Genomic DNA, 19,690 nt, shown 5'->3' with positions numbered 1-19,690 from the left:
GGAGGGACGCCTGGCTGCCAAGATAACATTACAGACTTCGGGAGGCAGGGCGAAAGACGTTAACTGCCGCCGCTCAATCTACACGCAAGGAGGTGGAGACTGGACAGGTTTGGGTGGAAGACCGTCCTCTGCTGCTGCGACAGAAGATCCTCCCGAAGAGGCAGACGGATCGGGGGATCAATGCTCATACTGAGTAGCTCGGGATACCATACTCTTCGAACCCAGTCCGGAGCCACAAAGATGACTTGGGCCCAGTCGCGCCTGATCTTCAGCACTCTGGGCAGAAGTGGTATAGGCGGAAAGGCGTACAACAGACCGCAACTCCACTCGCGACGAAAAGCCTCGCCAAGCGAGTGCCGCCTTGGAAATTCCTACCTGCAGAAATGATGACATTGCGCGTTCCTTTCGGTGAATATATCTAACCAAGGCTCTCCCCATTGCTGAAAGAGACTTTGCGCCACGTCCGAGTTCCAACTCCATCCATGATCCATCATGCACCGGCAGCTGAGTTTGTCAGCCCTGGCGTTCAAGGAACCTGCCAGGTGTTGAACCGCCAGGGACATGCCCTGATGTTCCAGCCAAGCCCAGAGGGACAGAGCCTCATGGCAAAGGGTCCACGACCCCACCCGGCCCGGTCTGTTGCAGTACCACATGGCGGTGATGTTGTTGGTGAACACCTGCACTACTTTCCCCATGACAGAAGGAAGGAATGCCTTCAGTGCAAGTCAGATCTCCCGAAGCTCCAGAAGGTTGATGTGGAGCTTGGACTCCGCTGGAGACCAGAGGCCATTGATCTCTGCCTCTCCCATGTGGCCCCCCCAGCCCAGAAGGGACGCATCCGTCACAACTATATGTTCCCCAATCGCGATTTGTAAGCCACCACTGCAATTGCCGTGCGTGCCCTCCGAGATCTGGACGTGATTGGACAAGTTGCCCTGATGCTGTGCCCACTGGAACTTAAGGTCCCACTGAGGAGCCCGCATATGCCATCTGGCATGATCCACCAGCAGGATGCAGGAGGCCATCAGACCCAGTAGTCGTAGGGTCATCCTGACTGAAACTGGGGATAGAGGTTGAAATATCGGAATCATAGCCTGAATGTCCTAGACAAGCTGCTCGGGAGGATAAACCCAAAACTGCGCCGAGTCCAGAACCACTCAGATGAAAAGGAGCTTCTGTGAGGGAATCGGGTGCGACTTCAGCACGTTGATGGAGAACCCTAGCAAATGCAGGAGGTTGGCCGTAGTCTGGAGGTGGGAGACAACTGCCTGGGGCGAGCCCGCCATTAACAGCCAGTCGTCGAGATAGGGAAAGAAACTCCTGATCTGCGCAGATGAGCTGCGACCACTGCAATCACTTTCGTGAACACCCGAGGGGCGCTGGCAAGGCCAAAGGGGATCATAGTGAACTGAAAGTGCTCGTGGCCTACCGTGAATCGCATGTAGCGCCTGTGGGCAGGCAGGACGGGAATATGAAAAGAGGCGTCCTGCAAATCCGACGCCACTATCCAGTCTTGCAGGTCCAGGGCAGACAAGACCTAAGCAAGTGTGAGCATCTTGAACTTCTCCTTTCGGAGGAAGAGATTGACGTTCCGTAGGTCTAAGATAGGACGTAGGCCCATGTCCTTCTTTGCAACTAGAAAGTAGTGGGAATAACAACCACGACCTGCTTCTGGCGTCGGAACGCGCTCGATGGCCCCCTTGGCCAAGAGGGCTGCATCTTCCTGCTGGAGAAGCGCCAAGGGATCCCCAAACATGCGGTGGTACTGAGGTGGCATGGCTGGAGAGGTTGTCTCGAAGGGGAGGGAGTAGCCCCTTCGGATAATTTGCAGCACCCACTTGTCCGAAGTGATGTTGCGGCAGTGGTGGAGATGATGGCGTATTAGTCCACCCACTGGCATCTGATGGGCCTGAAAGGCCGTACTAGGAAGGCTTTGAAGTGGATGCTGCGGGGGTGGAAGTAGACTGACCCGCCCGCTGGCCCCCTGAACCACCCCGACGGTTCCCACGTCTGCGACCATGCTGAGGTTGTTGCTGCTGTGGTCTGTGGCTCTGCAAACGCTGGTGGGCGCCCCTTACGTGGCCACGAAAGGAACAAAAAGCAGAAGGCGGACGAGGCCGAGCAGCCGAAAGGCCCAAGGACTTGGCCGTAGCCCGGGAGTCCTTGAAGCGCTCCAACGCACCATCTGCTTTATGGCCAAAAAGGCAAATGCCATCAAAAGGCATGTCCATCAAAGTGTTCTGGACATCCCCTGTGAAGCCAGTTGTCCTCAACCAGGCGTGGCGGCGAAGCACCACCGTCGTGTAAATCGACCTGCCCCAATGAGTTGGCAGTCTCTAGCCCACAACTATGGTGACCTTTGCTGCGTCTCTCCCGGCGGCAATCGCCTAGGAAAGAACTACCTGGGCCTCCTCGGGCAGTTAGGCAGCACCTGCTCAACAGTGTCCCACAGAGAGTGGATATGACGGCCCAAGAGGCATGCAGTGTTCACCGACCGCAGCCCTAAGCTGGCAGATGAAAACAGTTTCTTACCAAACTGATCCAGCTTCTTGGATTCCCTATCCGGAGGTGCAGTAGGGAACGCGCTCTGGGATGTAGAGGCTTGGACAACCAAGCTCTCATTGGTGGGGTGTTGGGTAAGGAAGTGGGGGTCCCCCGGAGCCGGGCGATGGCGTCGGGCCACTTCCCTATCCACAGGAGCCCCTGTGTTGGGCCTGGACCAGGTGACCAAAAGAACGTTGGATAGTGCTTCATTAACAGGCAGCAAAGGCTCCGAAGAGGTAGCCGCCAGTTGGAGCACTTCTGTCCGGAGATTAGTCCTGACGGCCACCGTAGGGAGTTCGAGGTGGAGAACCTCCGCCGCCCTACGCAACACCACTGCATAACTGGCTCCCTCCTCTGTAGCCACGGTAGGAGGAGACACCATGCCAAGGTCAAGCGAGGTGTCAAGACCACTGGCCTCCCCCAAATCCTCTGCCCAGTCTGGATCATAGCTCACAGACCCCTCCCAGTACTCTCCTTCCTCCGAAGTCTGTGGAACAGGCTCAAAATAAGGAGGAGGTACATAGGGAACAAAAGGGCCCATCGGCATCAGGCGACGCCGATCCGGCACTGTGTCCGGGTCGGGGCTGGACCTGGGGACGACGACGTCCCGAGGAGCAGGCGACGTCGGAAGCGGTGCCGGGGAGATTGGAGCCGGTGGAGGTGTCACTAGGTCAACCGGCGCTGATCAGGATCCGATCCTAGATCCTTGGGGGGCCTGCGGCGTCGGAGCCAGAGCCACTGGCGACGCCGGAGCTGCCTGAGATGGCAAAGCAGGACGCCCAGTCGGGCCTGCAGGCGCACCGACGGGGCCAGATGGCCCAAAGAGTCGAGCCATGGCAGCATGAAAAACCCTTGCACCTGAGCAGGCGTCGCCCCCACACCCGGGAAGGGGGAGTAGACTGGGGGCGACGTCGCAGGCTCTGCCGGAGCCGCAGGGGGGGGGGCACCGCTCGCACCCTCAGCCGCGACGGGTGAGGGGAAGTCGAAGAGCGAAGATGCTTTTCCGACTTCTTCTTGGAATGCTTCGACTTACCTGACCCAGAGTGCGAAGACTTAGATCGAGAATAATGATCGTGACGACTCCGCGACCGGTCCCTTGACCTCCCACGGAGCCGACTGCCAGACTTCAATCAACTTTCGGAACCACTCCGGCAAAGTCGTCGGTGCCATGGCCCGGACGTCGGGGCACGACTTGGGGTTGTGGTAGCGCCCCAGGCAGTAGAGACACATGCGACGTGGGTCCGTCACTGATTGACAAGTTTGCAGATTCGATCACTGAGAGACAAAGATTTTAAAAGAGACTATAAAAAAAAGTGTGTATTTTGTTCTGAGTTCAGAATTGTAGTTTAAGTGTTGTGAGTTAAATCAAAAGCTCTCCTTTTACAGAGGGTTCCTGATTATTTAATTAAGAGGGTTTGTATGCCTGTGACTCTGAACACCCCATGCTGGGCTATACATACAGCTTTCTTAAAGTCTTTGGTAGGTGATTATTGGATTGTAAATCAGTCTCACAGCCTGAGTACACAATTGGAGGACCATAGCTTTTGTTTTCTCCACATCTGTTATTTTAAGTTATGGGATTATCAGGCTTCTAGCTATTTATAGATACTTAGCCGTGGTCAGATGATTGCAGAGGCAGCATAGACCTTTCAATCCCATGTCATCAGTACTAACCGCATGTAGTAGCCCACCCTCCACACCCATAGGAACTTTCAGACCAGATATAAGCCATCACCACTATTATAATCAGGAAGAAAATTAGCAGTCTCAAAATCCTCATTCTAGGTAAGACGCAAACTTTTTTAGGTACTGTGAGGTGCCCAAGTTGGAGTCGAAAATGTCTTTTATCGGAACATCTCAAAAAGTGTGCCTTAACTTCCCCTTGCCGTATGGACAATGTCTTACGATGGCGATGACTCTGAAAGCCTAATTGGCTCTGTGGGCAATATCTGCATGTGTGCAAGGGAGACTTTGACCAAACAGGAGACTGTGCCATGGCAGACTGCAGCTGTGTTGACACCAGGGATGGTGCACATGGGGGTACGGCGCTAGGGATTTTAAGAGCTGCTGAAGAAACCAAGCCTGCCTCAACAGTCTCCTCATTCAGGAGGTCGCCGAGATGGTGCAGGAGAGATCATGAACAGATCCAGCAAAACAAGATAGACCTGTTCTGGATGGCCAATTGACCTGGAAATTGTACTCTCAACCATGTCAGCTTTGGCATCTACTCAATGACAAGGGACGTTTTGGCATAGGGGAATGAAGTTGAGGCTCTGAACAGCACCTGGAGCAGGACAGTTTCTTCAAGGAAAAATCAGAGGTCTGCTTCCTAAGGTGCTGCTTACACTTTTGTCGGAAGATCTTTTGGTTGATCATTCCCTTACTGTTGATTTATCTGGGGGTGTAGCAGATCGCTTACCATCTCCCTGCAGAACCTAGATGGAAACATTTTTACTTCACGTCCCTAATGGCCCCTGGGAGCTAGAGAGATACAGATCCAGCATGGCTTAACAAAAAGACTCCATGAGGCATTGGATGAAGGAGCTGGAACTCCAGTTGAACCCTTTTCAGAAATCTGACTCCTAAGAAAAGAAGCAATTTGCCAGGGTTGGAGAACCGTGTCACCACTTACCGAACTATCCCAACAGTGGGACCTGTATATAGAAATAGGGGGAAAAAAAGCTGGTCCCTCTTGTGATTCTTCCTATTCTTATCGAAGTACTGTTTCCATACATGAGGAGGTAAAAATAACAGTTTGGGGTCTCCTTACATGCCTTGGTCAAGAAGAGCATGTCCTCACTGTATAGCCTTCTGATGCAAGGAAGCGCACACTGCCAGATGATGGATCATATTCAGGTTCAAGATAACGCAGAAGGGTCACTGGGTTCAGAGGGGGCATTGCCTTACAGCATTTGCAGCAATGCTTGGGCCTGGACATGTAAGTTGGAGACATTCAGCTTTCTGATGAAGTACAACCTTTTGGAAACATTTGTTAGCATGCCAAGAGAAGCTCCAGACCCGCATCTGGTAGGTCTGAAAAACAGAAAACTATACCAGTACACCAGGTGGCAACATATACAAGGCTGGGAATGTCATGTCCAGGGGCAGTTGAAACCACAACTAGAGTCCTACAGCCCTTGGGAGCTACTGCTTTGAAGAGTTTCTGGATCCACTACGTCAACTGGAATATTTACAAGGTCAAACGTCTAAAGGAAAAACTATTCAACAAAAAAATCTTCTTTCTGGTACAGTGTTAAAAAGAGCTCTCTGACTATCTCTCCGCCACATGTGTTCTATGGTAAGCTTTTGTTCTACAAGTAGTTTTTACTTTAAGCATTAATGACAGAGGTTTGGGCACCTTCGTGGTAAAGTGTTGCATCTACCGCCATCCAAGCATATTTTAAAATGTAATTAATGGCACCTCCAATAAAAACCTTTAATGCAATAATCCACAATCATATTTCTCTCTTGAGGAAAAATACAAATCAAGGCCCTTGTTGCATACCATTACCACCTACAGGACATGACTTCTCAGTCAAAATCAACACAGTCTGCCAGGATCAATGTCCAGTGCAGGCTTCTCCAATGAGTAGCTCGTGAGCTTCTGGTAGCTCTCCAACTACCTGTTAGTGCTACTCCTGTGTGCAGCCAAGCCTATTACTTTAGAAGCTTTTGCTTCGTTGAATATATGTAAACCAAAATTGAAAAGAATGTATTTGAGATAAAAAACATTTTTAATCGCAGAACTCATAACCTAATGTTTGAACAAATAATATTGAATTTCCAAACTATATTTAAAGCTCATATTGAAGTGATAGATTGTGCAGCTTTAAGGATAGTTATTACTAATACTATTAACTTGGTGCTGAAGGCATTGTAGATCTGGCTGTATATTACCCATATAAAGGCATCCAAAATTGATAAAGGTTTTTTAAAATTACTGTTGGGAACCCTGCCCGATGCACAGAGGTGATCACTCCTGATAATTAGGCATATGGTGGCAACTAAAATAGTGTTGACTGATGTGGTCACTATTATACTATTATGCACAAAGAGATACAGGTGGTAGTGTTCCCAAAAGGGAAACGTCCGCACAACACTCTATACAGCAAAAATAATGTCTCCAAATTCAGTACAAATCCAACAATGTATGTTATATAGAAACAGTAACCACAAAAGGGTGCTAAGGAATCTCAAGGCACCTACCACCTCGAGGTGCCGTTAGTGAACACAAATGTGATACACATACAATCAAGCAAAGTTTTGAGAAACTATTGACAGCACTCCTGTAAACAAGTAATCATAACCGTTAGGGCATAAATAATAGGCCCTGATTTCCAATATTTCAAGCTCTATTGGTTATAGAGTTATACAAAAGTTATTTAAATTAATGACACAATAATATCAAAATAAATCTTAGTCAACACAGGGGGTTCAAAAATATAGTCCACTTATTTCTCTTTCTTCAATCTTTATTCTTTCATTTTTCATAAAACAGGTATTCCCAGCAATAAGTAAAGATCACCAACACGTGTTTCGTCCTACACAAGGACTTTTTCAAGGCATAAGTAGGATAACCTGAGATGAATTAATGGCATCAGAGTGTAGCAGAACCAATCATCGTATGTTAATGAAGCTTAGTATCTAAAATTGAGATAAGTGTGGCACGGTGAAAAATGCAGCACGTAGTGGGCATGGGGGGGGGTTCTCCCGGTATGTGGCACCCTTCCCTGAGGTGAAAGGACGTCTCAGAAAAATACGCTAGTTGCAAAATATGTAGTTCGAATAAGAAGGGTAATAGCTACAAACGAGTTCCAAATACGAACACTCGATAAAGTGGTCCACAAAGTCAAGTAACAACCATAGTAAGTTTAGAAGCGTGAGAACTAACGTCACATTTCTTTATCCAAAACGTCTCAAAGTCGCGACTTTGAGACGTTTTGGATAAAGAAATGTGACGTTAGTCGCTTCTAAACTTACTATGGTTGTTACTTGACTTTGTGGACCACTTTATCGAGTGTTCGTATTTGGAACTCGTTTGTAGCTATTACCCTTCTTATTCGAACTACATATTTTGCAACTAGCGTATTTTTCTGAGACGTCCTTTCACCTCAGGGAAGGGTGCCACATACCGGGAGAACCCCCCCCCATGCCCACTACGTGCTGCATTTTTCACCGTGCCACACTTATCTCAATTTTAGATACTAAGCTTCATTAACATACGATGATTGGTTCTGCTACACTCTGATGCCATTAATTCATCTCAGGTTAGCCTACTTAAGCCTTGAAAAAGTCCTTGTGTAGGACGAAACACGTGTTGGTGATCTTTACTTATTGCTGGGAATACCTGTTTTATGAAAAATGAAAGAATAAAGATTGAAGAAAGAGAAATAAGTGGACTATATTTTTGAACCCCCTGTGTTGACTAAGATTTATTTTGATATTATTGTGTCATTAATTTAAATAACTTTTGTATAACTCTATAACCAATAGAGCTTGACATATTGGAAATCAGGGCCTATTATTTATGCCCTAACGGTTATGATTACTTGTTTACAGGAGTGCTGTCAATAGTTTCTCAAAACTTTGCTTGACTATTATACTATTAATAGCTCAGGATGATTGCTATCGACCATAAGTAGCTCTTATTACAGAAAAAAGTTGGAGAACCCTGCTCCTGTGGTATTGTCTTTCCACATTAGAATTGGCAAAACAGACAGCAGAACACCTACTACCAAGCATTTAACAGATATGGTGGATAAAGTTATCGCAGAGGGCTACAATCACTCTCAGAGAAGACATGCATTGCAATTACAGGGGTGGACAGTATTATTCCTGCTAGCATTAATAAGACTACTGGTGGTGGTGGCGATACATTTAACAATGCAGTAAACGCAATCTCCAGCAGTAAACAAGCAAGTGCATTCTACTACTGGAAATCATTATTTCCTGTAATGGTTGGCACCTACCACCAGCTGTAATTAACAATTACTCGCAGACGTATTTCTATCATCCTTTCCGTACTGAGTTCCTATGTCTACACTGTAAAATCTATTGTAATTGAATAGTCATGTGGTATTTAACTTGAAGCACAGCTTTGTCTTCTACAGTGCTTAATTTGCAAAAAACATAAGTGCCAGGGCTCTAGTCAGGAGGCGTCTGCAACTTGCACCACCCACTGTCACTGCCAGCATTGCCAATGACAGTACCTACAAAACTACTAACCAGTACAATGCTACAAGCGTGACAGTTCAGACTTTTCCAGGCCCCCAGAGCTAGAAAAATAGCTTGTGCAGCAGGTATTAGTTGTTTTTAAACATACTGAATTAATAAACAATTGCTATTATGCTCATCTCTGAATTATACAAACAGTACCACCATGTGGCAACTGTCATAAGTGCCAGGTGTCAACAATTAAGGGGCAGTTCTGACAATCAAGTGTTGGTGCCGAGCACCGGAAACCACTGACTCAAATTAAGCACTGGACTCTCTCCTATATACACTTCTGTGATACAAAAATGCCTACTTGCAGCTTTAAGAATGTCCCTCAACTGTTCCTACACCAGAGCAGGTCCTCGTGCCAGCTCCCCCCTAGATCGTTCTTCTGTCCAGCTTGCCCACAGTCTGCTACCCTCTGCTGCCGTTCTACCTACGGCCCTCTGTGCCACCTCTGCTCATTTCTTGCTCGGTTTTGGATTTTCTGCTAGTTTTTCTGACCTCGGTTTTGCTTTTTCTTCTCGTTTGTCTACCCTCTGGCCTTTTCTGCTAATTTTTCTGCCCTCTTCTGCTCAGTTTTACCCTTTTCAGCTAATTTTTCTGGCCTCAGTTTGTCCCTTTCTGCTCTTTTTTCTGCCATGTGTTTAGCTTTTTCTGCTTGTTCTCTTTTCTGCCCTCCTCTGTTTTGCATTTTTCTGCTCGTCTCTTCGTGCTGTTTCCTCAAGACCTGGCTTTTCAACAGACCTCACACCCCAGTGCCCAGATACCCCCATGGGTGACAAATACGGATTGAATTTGAAACACATCAACCACCAATCTACTAAAGATGCATGCTATTCCTGAGCAGCAAATAATAGGACAAGGACTACATCGTCTTTCAAGTGACAGCAACACCCTCTACAAATGGCAAAACAATATAAAATGCATTTTACGATAGCCTGGCAAACAAATGCAACCATCAAACTGGGCACAGATTACCAAATTGCAAGTTTTCCTTGTGCTGCATTTTGCAAAATACCAGTAAGCCACAAGAAATCTACATACCTGTATGGGTACCCATGGTACTTCGACCTGAAGACAGACAGCAACCAGCTGAAGAATAATACAACCAAGCCAATGCCGGCCATGCACATTACTACAGGATGGAAATGGGAGAAAAGTAGGTAAGTCACAAGCCATCAATGAAAACAACAAGATGAAGAATGCTAGGTTTAATAGATGTGGGTACAGACCATAAAAGAATAACAGCCTGTCTTCTACTTTGTGGGATTCCGCTAACAAAGTATTACTAAATCTTTGATTCTATCCCGAAACAGGATATTTCAGTTGAGTGATTTGCACACTAGCCTACTATAAATAAATACATATAGTTTAAACATGAGAAATGTTAATTTCCTGCTTAAATTGCAACTCAATGTTATTTGATGAAGATAAAAATAATCAACACGTAATCATACATGTCCCCCACATTATGGCAAACACAGAATATTAAAAATATAACCGAATTTAGGATACAATAATCCAGAAAAAAGTGTACCTACAGGTACTCTCCCAATATTTGAAAACACAAATTACATTTCTGAAACAATACTATAATTAGTCCGTTAAAAAGAGGAAAATGACACTCAATGCTGCAGCATAATAAGTGAGGCAGTTTCCAACTGGAATGGTTTAATTTGTTACATCGCTGGCTCTTTAACAATGATTCAGCCATAAGCCTCGTATTCATACAATCTACCCAATTTATGCATACTCTGTGCGTTGCTTTAAGGTGACTAGATACTGATTAGACAACTTACAAAGTCCTCAAAAGGAGCCCCCCACTATGTGACTTCAAATGAAAAGCTTGGGAAATACAATGATGAAAATCTAAATCATCTTGCAGTTCACTTACTGGCACCAATTATACACCATTTTTTAAGGAAATCAGTAAACTGAATCCCACTTTATATCTTATTACTTTCCTGAAACAGATGTCCTCGCTTTTGGGATTCCGTTGCTTGGGAACCCCCAAAATAGGCAGCAGTTCCCTACTGGACCGTGAACTACAGCTTTTGGATGCGAGAGGCAGTTTTGTGCATTATTCCTCTGCTCACCATTTGATAAATCCTCTTGTCCAAGCAATTTCAACATTTCAACAAATACATCCAATCTGGAAATTGAAACGTTTTTGTTCTAAGAGGAGGCACTTTTTTTCACTTCAGAGCTTACACCTTTCTTTGTCCTCACCAGGTAGGGGTTTTTGATTTCACTGCCTCTGACCGGTTTTACAGTCTACCTTTTCCCCTTGGGATTGATCAGAAGACACCTTGGAATTACTGAAGTCTGCTTTCATTGGCATGTTTCTGACCAAGAAAAACAAAATCTTTTTTGAAATATGGGAATGACAAGCTCAGAATCCCTTCCCTAGTGCTCCTAAGCACAGAATTGATACCACAATCTGTACTTTTGCAGTTTTAAATAAATTATCCTATCCTAACCACAAAATGAGCGAGAATACGATAGTTCATGCATACCTTAAACATCTTTTCTAGTCTAATATAGGATTCACAGTGTTAAAATCCTGGACCAGTGCTCGGATTGACGAAAGAGCCAAGAAAATATTGCCACTGGTAACAGTTACAGAATTTCACTCCATGCTTAGTTTCTTTATCTAGGTTAGTCATTTAGGGTGGACTTTGACCCTGAGGGCAGCAAAGAAAGAGACTGGCAATACATGCCACGCATGCACAGTTACATTGTTCAGGCAAGGTTGTCAAGAGTAATAGAAGAGGTACATCTAAATGAAATCACTATTTCTACGGCAGGAACAAGGTAACAGGAGGGTTTCAAAGTGGAAGGACAGAGTAAACAGGTGAGATTTGGGATTAATTAAATAAGAAATGCAGGGTAAGTCAATTTCAACGCCTTAGTGTGTAGTTGTACAAAGCACCGTTGCTGGTCTGATGTTTCTGGCCTTATGTATCTAACTTTGAGACAAACGTGCTGTGTTGTGTGTATCGTAGGTGAGAGAATTAGATCTTGCTGATCTGGGAATGTTATTGCTTTAAATCAAAATGTCACCTTTTCTTACAATAAGACTTTAATTACAAATACTCAATACAGCTCCATGCAATTAAAAAGGCTGGTGGACACAGTTCTCTTTTCCTGGAGGTGGGGGACAAGAAAGTGTAGACAAGTCAGCCCCTCTGACTAGCAATCTATTAAGAAATGCAAGAAACGGCAGATAATCTTTTTCTAATGCCAAATGAAAGAAGGTGGACATAGAATAAATAGTGGAATTCTAGCTCAGTTGTGTGAAATATATGTATGCTCAAAGCAGAGCTAAATGGATATCTAGATTAACCAACAAGCACTCTAGACTTGTTCAATTTCGTTCAAATTAGTTAGTTAGTGAAGGGTAGTTTAACGACATAGCCACTTCACTACTCAGCTGAGCACTTAAAATATGAAGGATTTAGGCCTTTTTTTATCACTTCTAAACCCCTGGAAAAACCACCAAGCATAACCTCATCACCTGTTTATGCCATTTACCAAGTAACTTTTTTGCACGTTTGACATAACGTTGGGGTGGGGGGGACAGGGACTTATTTGGACAAATTGTGCTTAAAATCGAAATGCACATCATTACATTCACAATTTAGTGGAAAATCGATAATTTATCAAAGTAGTTGATATATATAAGAGAATAAAAGATATGTAAAAAGATCTGAATACGAATAAGGTGGAACCCTGCTCTGAGGCGTTAAAGGTTTATTTAAGAAGAGTACTCACTTTTCCGCTTTCCGATGTCCATGTCAGAAGTGGCAGCTTCATGAAGAAGAACCATTCCCAACGTAACTCCACCATCTGGGAGAACTGGTTAAGGCTTAACTGATACAAATGAATTGCCCATTCCACTTCAATTGACACACGGTTAGGTTCTATGCACTGCCCCAAAAGATGAAGATTTGATTGCATAAAGTAAAGTTTATCGGTCTAAGCACATATTTTCCTAAGATTTAACTTTCTTTATTTCTAGTTCGGTTTCATCACCAGTAGCATCAACGTTTTTCTAGAAGGTGCTCAACAATTTAAAATGGGCATTTAAGCCATAAGGAGAAAGTGAGGTAAAGTCAGCAAAGCTGTGATCAGTTTCCTGAAGGGGATCAAGTGGTCACCTTCTGCAATGCTACATGTCAGGGATGCCACAGCTTCCTGGCCTGTACCACAAAGAAGCATAGAATCCTCCACCTGCTCTGTTTCGATTTATTGGAGGCAACTCTAGAATTAGCATGCCCTTTGAAGACAAATAAAAAATGGGTTTACATACTTTTGTTATGTTATGAGAAAGCAATGTGGAAAGGAGAACAATGGCTAAAGCCTTAATCTTAATTTTTAGCATTCACAGGCTGCCATTGCACATTAGTCTGACTCAGAAGTGTTTAACTACACCTCAGATTAGGTACAGCGGCTCAAACCTACTCATTTAAGTTAACCACTTAAAGAAAACAAATCACTGCATAGGGCTCCAAATCCAAACAAAGTAAAGATGGTCTTACCTTGAAATTGCAAAAACGTACAAACAAAAACACAAGTATAAGTTTTCTAATGCTTCATGTTCCTGATGGAACAGCCTTGCAAAAATAATAGTTGTTCAGTCTGATAAATATTCAGTGAAACCTCAAAAAAAGAATCTCTTTCTCTTGAGTCATGCGACTGCTCTTCTGTCTGTAATATGCTCCCCTTTATATGCATCCCTCTCTTGATCTTCTCCCTTTATTGGCTCTTGTCAAGCAATAGCTGCCCTGGAGTCTAGAAAATTCCAGACAAACATGTACAATAAAATAGCAAACATATTTTTGGAATCCAAAGATGTCAGAAACATGTTTTCACTACACTGTAATTGTCCATTACCACTTTCAGTTTATTTTGCTTTGTTGACAGGTATTGGTAGAACAACAAACTGAGTTGGCGACAATGTGAGTCAGAGAACCCCACTACCATGATTTTGGTTTGGAGGGTGTTGGAAATGGCCCTTTTTGCAGGGTTATCCCCAAACTTTTTGCTTCTTCCTTCTATTTTATTCTGACTTGTTTGTGTTGCTTTTAGAACTCTGGGCATGTTACCACTGCTAATCAGTGCTAAAGTGCATATGCTCTCTGTGTAAATTGTGTTATTGATTGGTGTTTCCATGATTGGATATTTGATTTACTTGTTAGTCCCTAGTAAAGGGCACTGAGTGTGCCAGGGCATGTAAATCAAATTCTACTAGTGGGTCTGCAGCACTGACTATGCCACCCACGTAAGTAGCCCTAAAAAGGTAACTCAGATCTGCCATTGCAGAGTCTGCGTGCAGTTTGTAATTGCCATGTCGACTTGGCCAGTGCACACACTTGCCAGTCCCTAAACCTTCCCTTTTCTACATGTTAGTCACCCCTAAGGTAGGCCCAAGGCACCGCTGTGGCCAGGGTGAAGTGTATATAAAAGGTAGGACATGCTCTGGTGTGTGTGGCATGTCTTGATAGTGAATTACAGCCTATTTCGTTTTTCACTATTACAAGGCTACCTGTTCCCCATAGGACAGAATGGGAAGTTTGTTTATAACGTCTTATAAACATAACTGGCCCTGGGAATTAGGTAGGAAAATTGTATGCCTGAGCTCAGAATCTAAAGATGCATCTTTTAGTGAAGGGGATTTTTACATTGTGTTTGAAAATACCACTTTAAGAAAGTAGGTATTTTCTTGCTCAGTCATCCCGTGTGCCTCTGCTGGAATGTGTCAATTGGCTGTCTGGGTTTTGAATGACAGAAGGCTGGGAAGCAGGAGAGGCTCCAGATAGTCTAGGGCTTCTGGCCAGGCACAGAGATACTCTGCCTAAGAGATCAAAGGATTTTGGAATATAAATATTGGGGCCCAGACCCCTGAACTTTAGAACTCATCTGGATCAAGAAGACTGCAAAAAAGAAGAGCCGGAGAAGCTGTGAGGAAGAATGACCACTTTGCTGGGCTGACTTGCAGTGGCTGCTTCTGTCTTGGGCAGTGAAAGGACTGGACTGGACTTTCTGCAACCTAATTGGTGAGTTTCTCCAAGGGCATGCGGCAGAGCTTGCCCCCTGTTCACAAAGACTCAGTGTCCCGAAGGCACTGCAGAGGGCACCACCACAACGCGACCCTGGTTTCACCGACGACGCCTGCTGACCCTGCCACCGAGCCGTTGCTCACACCGCGACCTGTGGGCACCGCACCCCGCACCGCCTCGCTTCACGACGACGCCTTGGTATCCCAGACGATGCTGCTCCACGCCAAAATAGACGCCGTTGCTTGCACCGTGGTTCGAGGGCACCGCTCGTAGAGTTACACGGCGCACCACCCTCATCCCGCACCGCAGCCTTGGCCTACCGACGCCGGCACCATCAACTCCAGTTCGTCAGCGACAACAGCGCTTCAGCAACGATGATGCCGCTGCTTGCATCGTGACCTGCCAGCACCGTGACGAGCACCGCCTTCATCTCGCACTGCGACCCTGGTCTCACTGACTACGCCATCTGACGTCGCCACCGATCCACTGCTCGCACCGCGACCTGAGGACACCACATGCCGCACCGCTGCACTACGCACTGCAGCACTACGCACCGCAGCACACGACGCCTGCCGACGCCAGCGCTGCTGACTCCACCAGAGAGGAGATCGACCTCAACGTGTGCGACTTCGAGGGCCCCGAAGACTCCGGAACCGACGCCTGCGGACGCAGTGTTTTCTGAAGCTCAACGAGAGGTCGCAGACGCCCTGCATTTCAAAAAGTTACTGTTTGCAGGTCTTCCCGACACCGTAGCTGGCCCACGATGCCGCAGTCAGCCAGAACTGTTTGGATTTGTTTGCTCAGTACGCCGTGATAGCCCAGGACAGAGCTATTGTCATCAAGGAGCTGTTTTGAAAGTGTATTTTGATAACTGTGGACTTTTAAGAACTGTATTATGGATGTTACCATTTTTGGTCGTCTTAAGTATAAAAATATTGGATATTTTTCTAAATTGGTGTGGTGTCTTTTTGTTGTGCTTACACTATTACTGTTGGTTATGTGCAAATGCTTTACACACTGCCTCCGAGATAAGCCTGACTGCTCGTGCCAAGCTAACAAGGGGGTGAGCAGGGGTTATTTTAGGAGTCTAACTCCCTTATACTGACTTGAGTAGTGCTTTCTGCCTGGCTTTGGCAAATGCCCTAGCCTGCCAAAAATCCCATTTCAAACAGAGGGATTTATCGCTAAGTAATTCAGGCTCATTCAATTTAAAAGTTGAACACTTCACTGTGCAAGACAATAACATTTCCAGCAGGAGTTTGACACCATCAGAAGAGTTAGAACACTTGAGCTGGAAGGAGCCAATCTGCTTCATGAGTGACAACATAAGAAACATGATGCCAGACCTTTATATTGATCTATCAATTCTATGACACTTACTTCCCTCCAGTACTTTTGATGTACCTTTACTGTGTCTGCATTTACTGAGATACAGCATCACATCCAAGCAATCAGCAAAAAAAACTTGTAATTCAATTAGGATTATTAGTAACTAATTCATATCATAAAAGTACATTTTTTTGAGAAACTTATTACTGTAATTGAGAAATAATTTCTCGAAAAATAAGGGTTAGCAATACAGAATGTTATTAGCTTAAACATATTTAATTTGAAATAAATTAATCACATTTTACAGTTTGGTGTAAGACTTAGTATTAAAATTGTTATTGCATAAAATGAAATAAAAAATAAATGCATGTAATAAAATGTACAGTTGTGTTTAGCATTAGGGTCAGAATAAAGGTTATCATTTCTCCAATGTAAATTCATTTAACATTTATATGAATGTATGTACGTGGTATTAAACAGAGCAAACCTAGACAGAGGCATTGGAACTCTGTACAGGTCCAAAGGCATAAATTATGGTTTAGTGTTCCTGGAGTGCTATTTCTTCAGCTCTTCCTACACTAAAGCTCTATTGGGGTGGGCCTCATAGAAAGGGGAGTATTGCTCCAAGTCTTGAATCCGTAGACGGAAAAAGCCTTTTTCTTATTTTGTAATTTTGACACTTTATCATCTCTACTATGGTGGTGTTGAGAGCCACTGGAGCTGGTGAACCTTCAAGTTCAAAATGGGATTTTGCTGGTTGTCATAGCTTCGTAAGCAATGCAGCTGGTCTTGAATATAGTGAAGTAAGAGGACACAGGAATGTTTTAGTGTTTGTATTTCATGGTATTCTGTTGCCGCAGCTGCATTAAGGACCAGCCTGTACAACTGGTGTCATTCTCCTAATTTCTCCTCGAAAGGCTTACATGGAAAGTAAGACAAGTAGATCGACACAAGCACATACACACCTGCAGCCCAGCCATTTGACAATAACAAGAGCACCCAAGGAATCAAAAATACAACAAAAATAGTGTTTAAGCACTCCAAAGAAACAATGTATACCTACAGTGACTTTATGGCTCTAAAACGAATTGGGTAAGAGGGGGAGAGCGAAGGTTATGTATAGTTTTAGCAGTCTGGCTTACTTGCATAACCATAAAGGATACTGAACAGTAACACAATGTGTGTTTCAGCCACAAATTGAGCTTGGCTACTTCCATGAATATAGTTCTGAAAAACAAAACAATTTCGAGAAATGAATTGGGGTAGGCAATATGAAAGACTAAAACAAGCCTGACAATAAGTATATACATTAACAAACAGTAACAACAGTAACAACAATTTAAGAAGAATGCCATTAGCTTGAACACTCGCCTCCCCTCAAGACATAATCTAATTTCTTTCAGAGAAAATGAGCAAGACAAATAGCTGGAAAAACACAAAGGTCTGCACAGTACATTTGAGAATTGAAAAGTCAATTAACAGAGGTATTTACAAAGGTAGTGTACACTTTAAACTTTCTCAGCAATATATTTTTTCCAGACTTAACAGTGCTCAGTAGAACATGTTCAATGGTCATTTTGTGACATACGGCTTGCTGCACATGTGTCAAATTAAGCGCACCTTCATTCACCTAATGTGAAAAGACAAAAAATATAAAAATTCTATTAGACATCTCTAGGAATGAAAATGAAATTAAAAATGAATTTGAACAGATGACGTTTAACTTAAATCCTTGGCCCCAATCCAAAGATGTTTAATATCTCTTTCTTTCAGTGGAAATGTTGTGCACCTTTAGCTGCAAACCACGCAACTATAAGACCGAAATCAAACAGTCTTACATGGGGGGAGTTGAATAAAGCCTGCAATAAGCCTGTCAGAAAGAAAGTGTTATGTGTAAGAGGTTTGTGTTTGGTCTGTGATGGTCATCCTATCAATTTTGAGTTCTATTCAAGTCCCATAATGCCTCATAGTTGCTTCCAGGTGAGTGGATAAAACACCATCTAAATCAAAAGTCTCCGATAACAGTGTCCCCAATTCTGCAATAAAGTCACAAATGCAGCTGAAGAAGTTCGAACAGTTAAAAATCTGAGTCTCAGCTTCAGTAAAAAGACAACAAAAAGCAAATCGCAAATAGGGCAGTACAGTTAATTTGACTTTGGATTCCTGGGTATCAAATTAACTGTGCTGCCCTGTCTGTGATATTATTTGGTGAAGGTGAGACTCACAGTTTACTGAGGGAGTACAACAGTATGAACATCTTCAACAGCATTTGTGACTTTATGCAGTACTGGCTACATTGTTATCGGAGACTTTTAATTTAGATGGTGTTACTATCCACTCACCTGGCAGCAATTATGAGGCATTATGGGACTTGAAGGCTACTCGTGTCTCCGATATCTCATAGAGACTTTGGAATGCAAATATTTAAAGTGCACAGATTTGCAATGAATTAAAATGGGGACATTTGTGATATACGAGATACTGCAGGTCAAATATGAGCTTCCTAAAATACATTGGAGTAAGCAACCTTAGAAGGCTGTGAATGTGAGACAGTGCAGGATACATATAGTAGCCGTTTGGGAGTTTCTAACAATTACTTTCTAATGAGAACTTCCCGCAGCAGTTTAGTTCAATATAACAGCATTGATTACGATGCCTGTATTTGGTAATTGTTTTGAGAAAATGTTATTACTGCAGGGGGGATTTCTTTTAGGTTAATGATTTTAATGAGTATAAATTGATCAAACAAAATGGTGCGAGGTACATTGACAAAGGCTGTTACAAAGCCGAAACGCATCTCTTTTCTTGCGTTTGTGGCCCTGGGTCGGGAGTGGCCTGGTTCCAATAAAGCAGGTTGAAGTCTCCCTTGTCAACGAGTGCAGACTCTTCAGTGATGGAGTGTAAGTGACATTTTTGATGATTCAGTACAGAATTATACTTTTCACTTGAAGATGACCCTGCATTTATTTATTTATTATTAAAATTTATTAAGCGTGAACGAATACCCGTAGGCATCTCGGCGCTAAACCAACCACGATCTTCAAGGAGTGTTTTCGCTACAGTTTTATTGGTTAAAAAGCCAGGTCTTTAAGCGCTTCCGGAAGAGGAGGAGTGAGGGACTAGTCCTAATGGGCTGTGGTAAAGTGTTCCATAGCTTAGGGGCCGACACCGTAAATCGGCGGTCACCCCAGGTAACCGTTTTTGTCCGTGGCACCGCTAGCTGATTCAAGGTGGCAGAACGAAGATTTCTGGAGGGAGTGTATGGGGTTAACTGAGCCCTGAGAAACTGCGGACCTTGATTGTGTAGTGCTTTATAAACTATGCACAAAGTCTTAAACTTGATTCAATTACGAATCGGCAGCCAGTGATAATTCCTTATTGTGTCTGAAACAGATTTAAATCTAGATGTTCCAGAAAGGAGTCTGGCCGCCGCATTCTGAATGGTTTGCAATTTGTTAATCACTCGAATCTGCGCATTTGCGAATAGTCCGTTGCAGTAATCCAGGGAAGATAAAACTAAGCAACCACCAAGGTTTTTC

General features: G+C 44.2%; 1 protein-coding gene across 1 annotated transcript in view; it reads right to left on the bottom strand.

Annotated features, from left to right (window-relative positions):
• The window catches only part of MAGT1 (magnesium transporter 1), a 191,201-nt gene that overhangs the window by 20,554 nt on the left and 150,957 nt on the right, over positions 1-19,690 (bottom strand). The window contains exons 7-9 of the mRNA XM_078688829.1: positions 17,315-17,378; positions 12,535-12,609; positions 9,805-9,895 (exon numbers count right to left, since the gene is read on the bottom strand). Of these exons, the coding sequence (XP_078544955.1) occupies positions 9,805-9,895; positions 12,535-12,609; positions 17,315-17,378 (230 nt within the window). The remainder of the gene's footprint in view (positions 1-9,804; positions 9,896-12,534; positions 12,610-17,314; positions 17,379-19,690) is intronic.

Source organism: Lissotriton helveticus, chromosome 4_1, assembly GCF_964261635.1.
Source record: "Lissotriton helveticus chromosome 4_1, aLisHel1.1, whole genome shotgun sequence".
NCBI lineage: Eukaryota > Metazoa > Chordata > Amphibia > Caudata > Salamandridae > Lissotriton > Lissotriton helveticus.
This window is presented reverse-complemented; position numbering and strand designations above follow the sequence as displayed.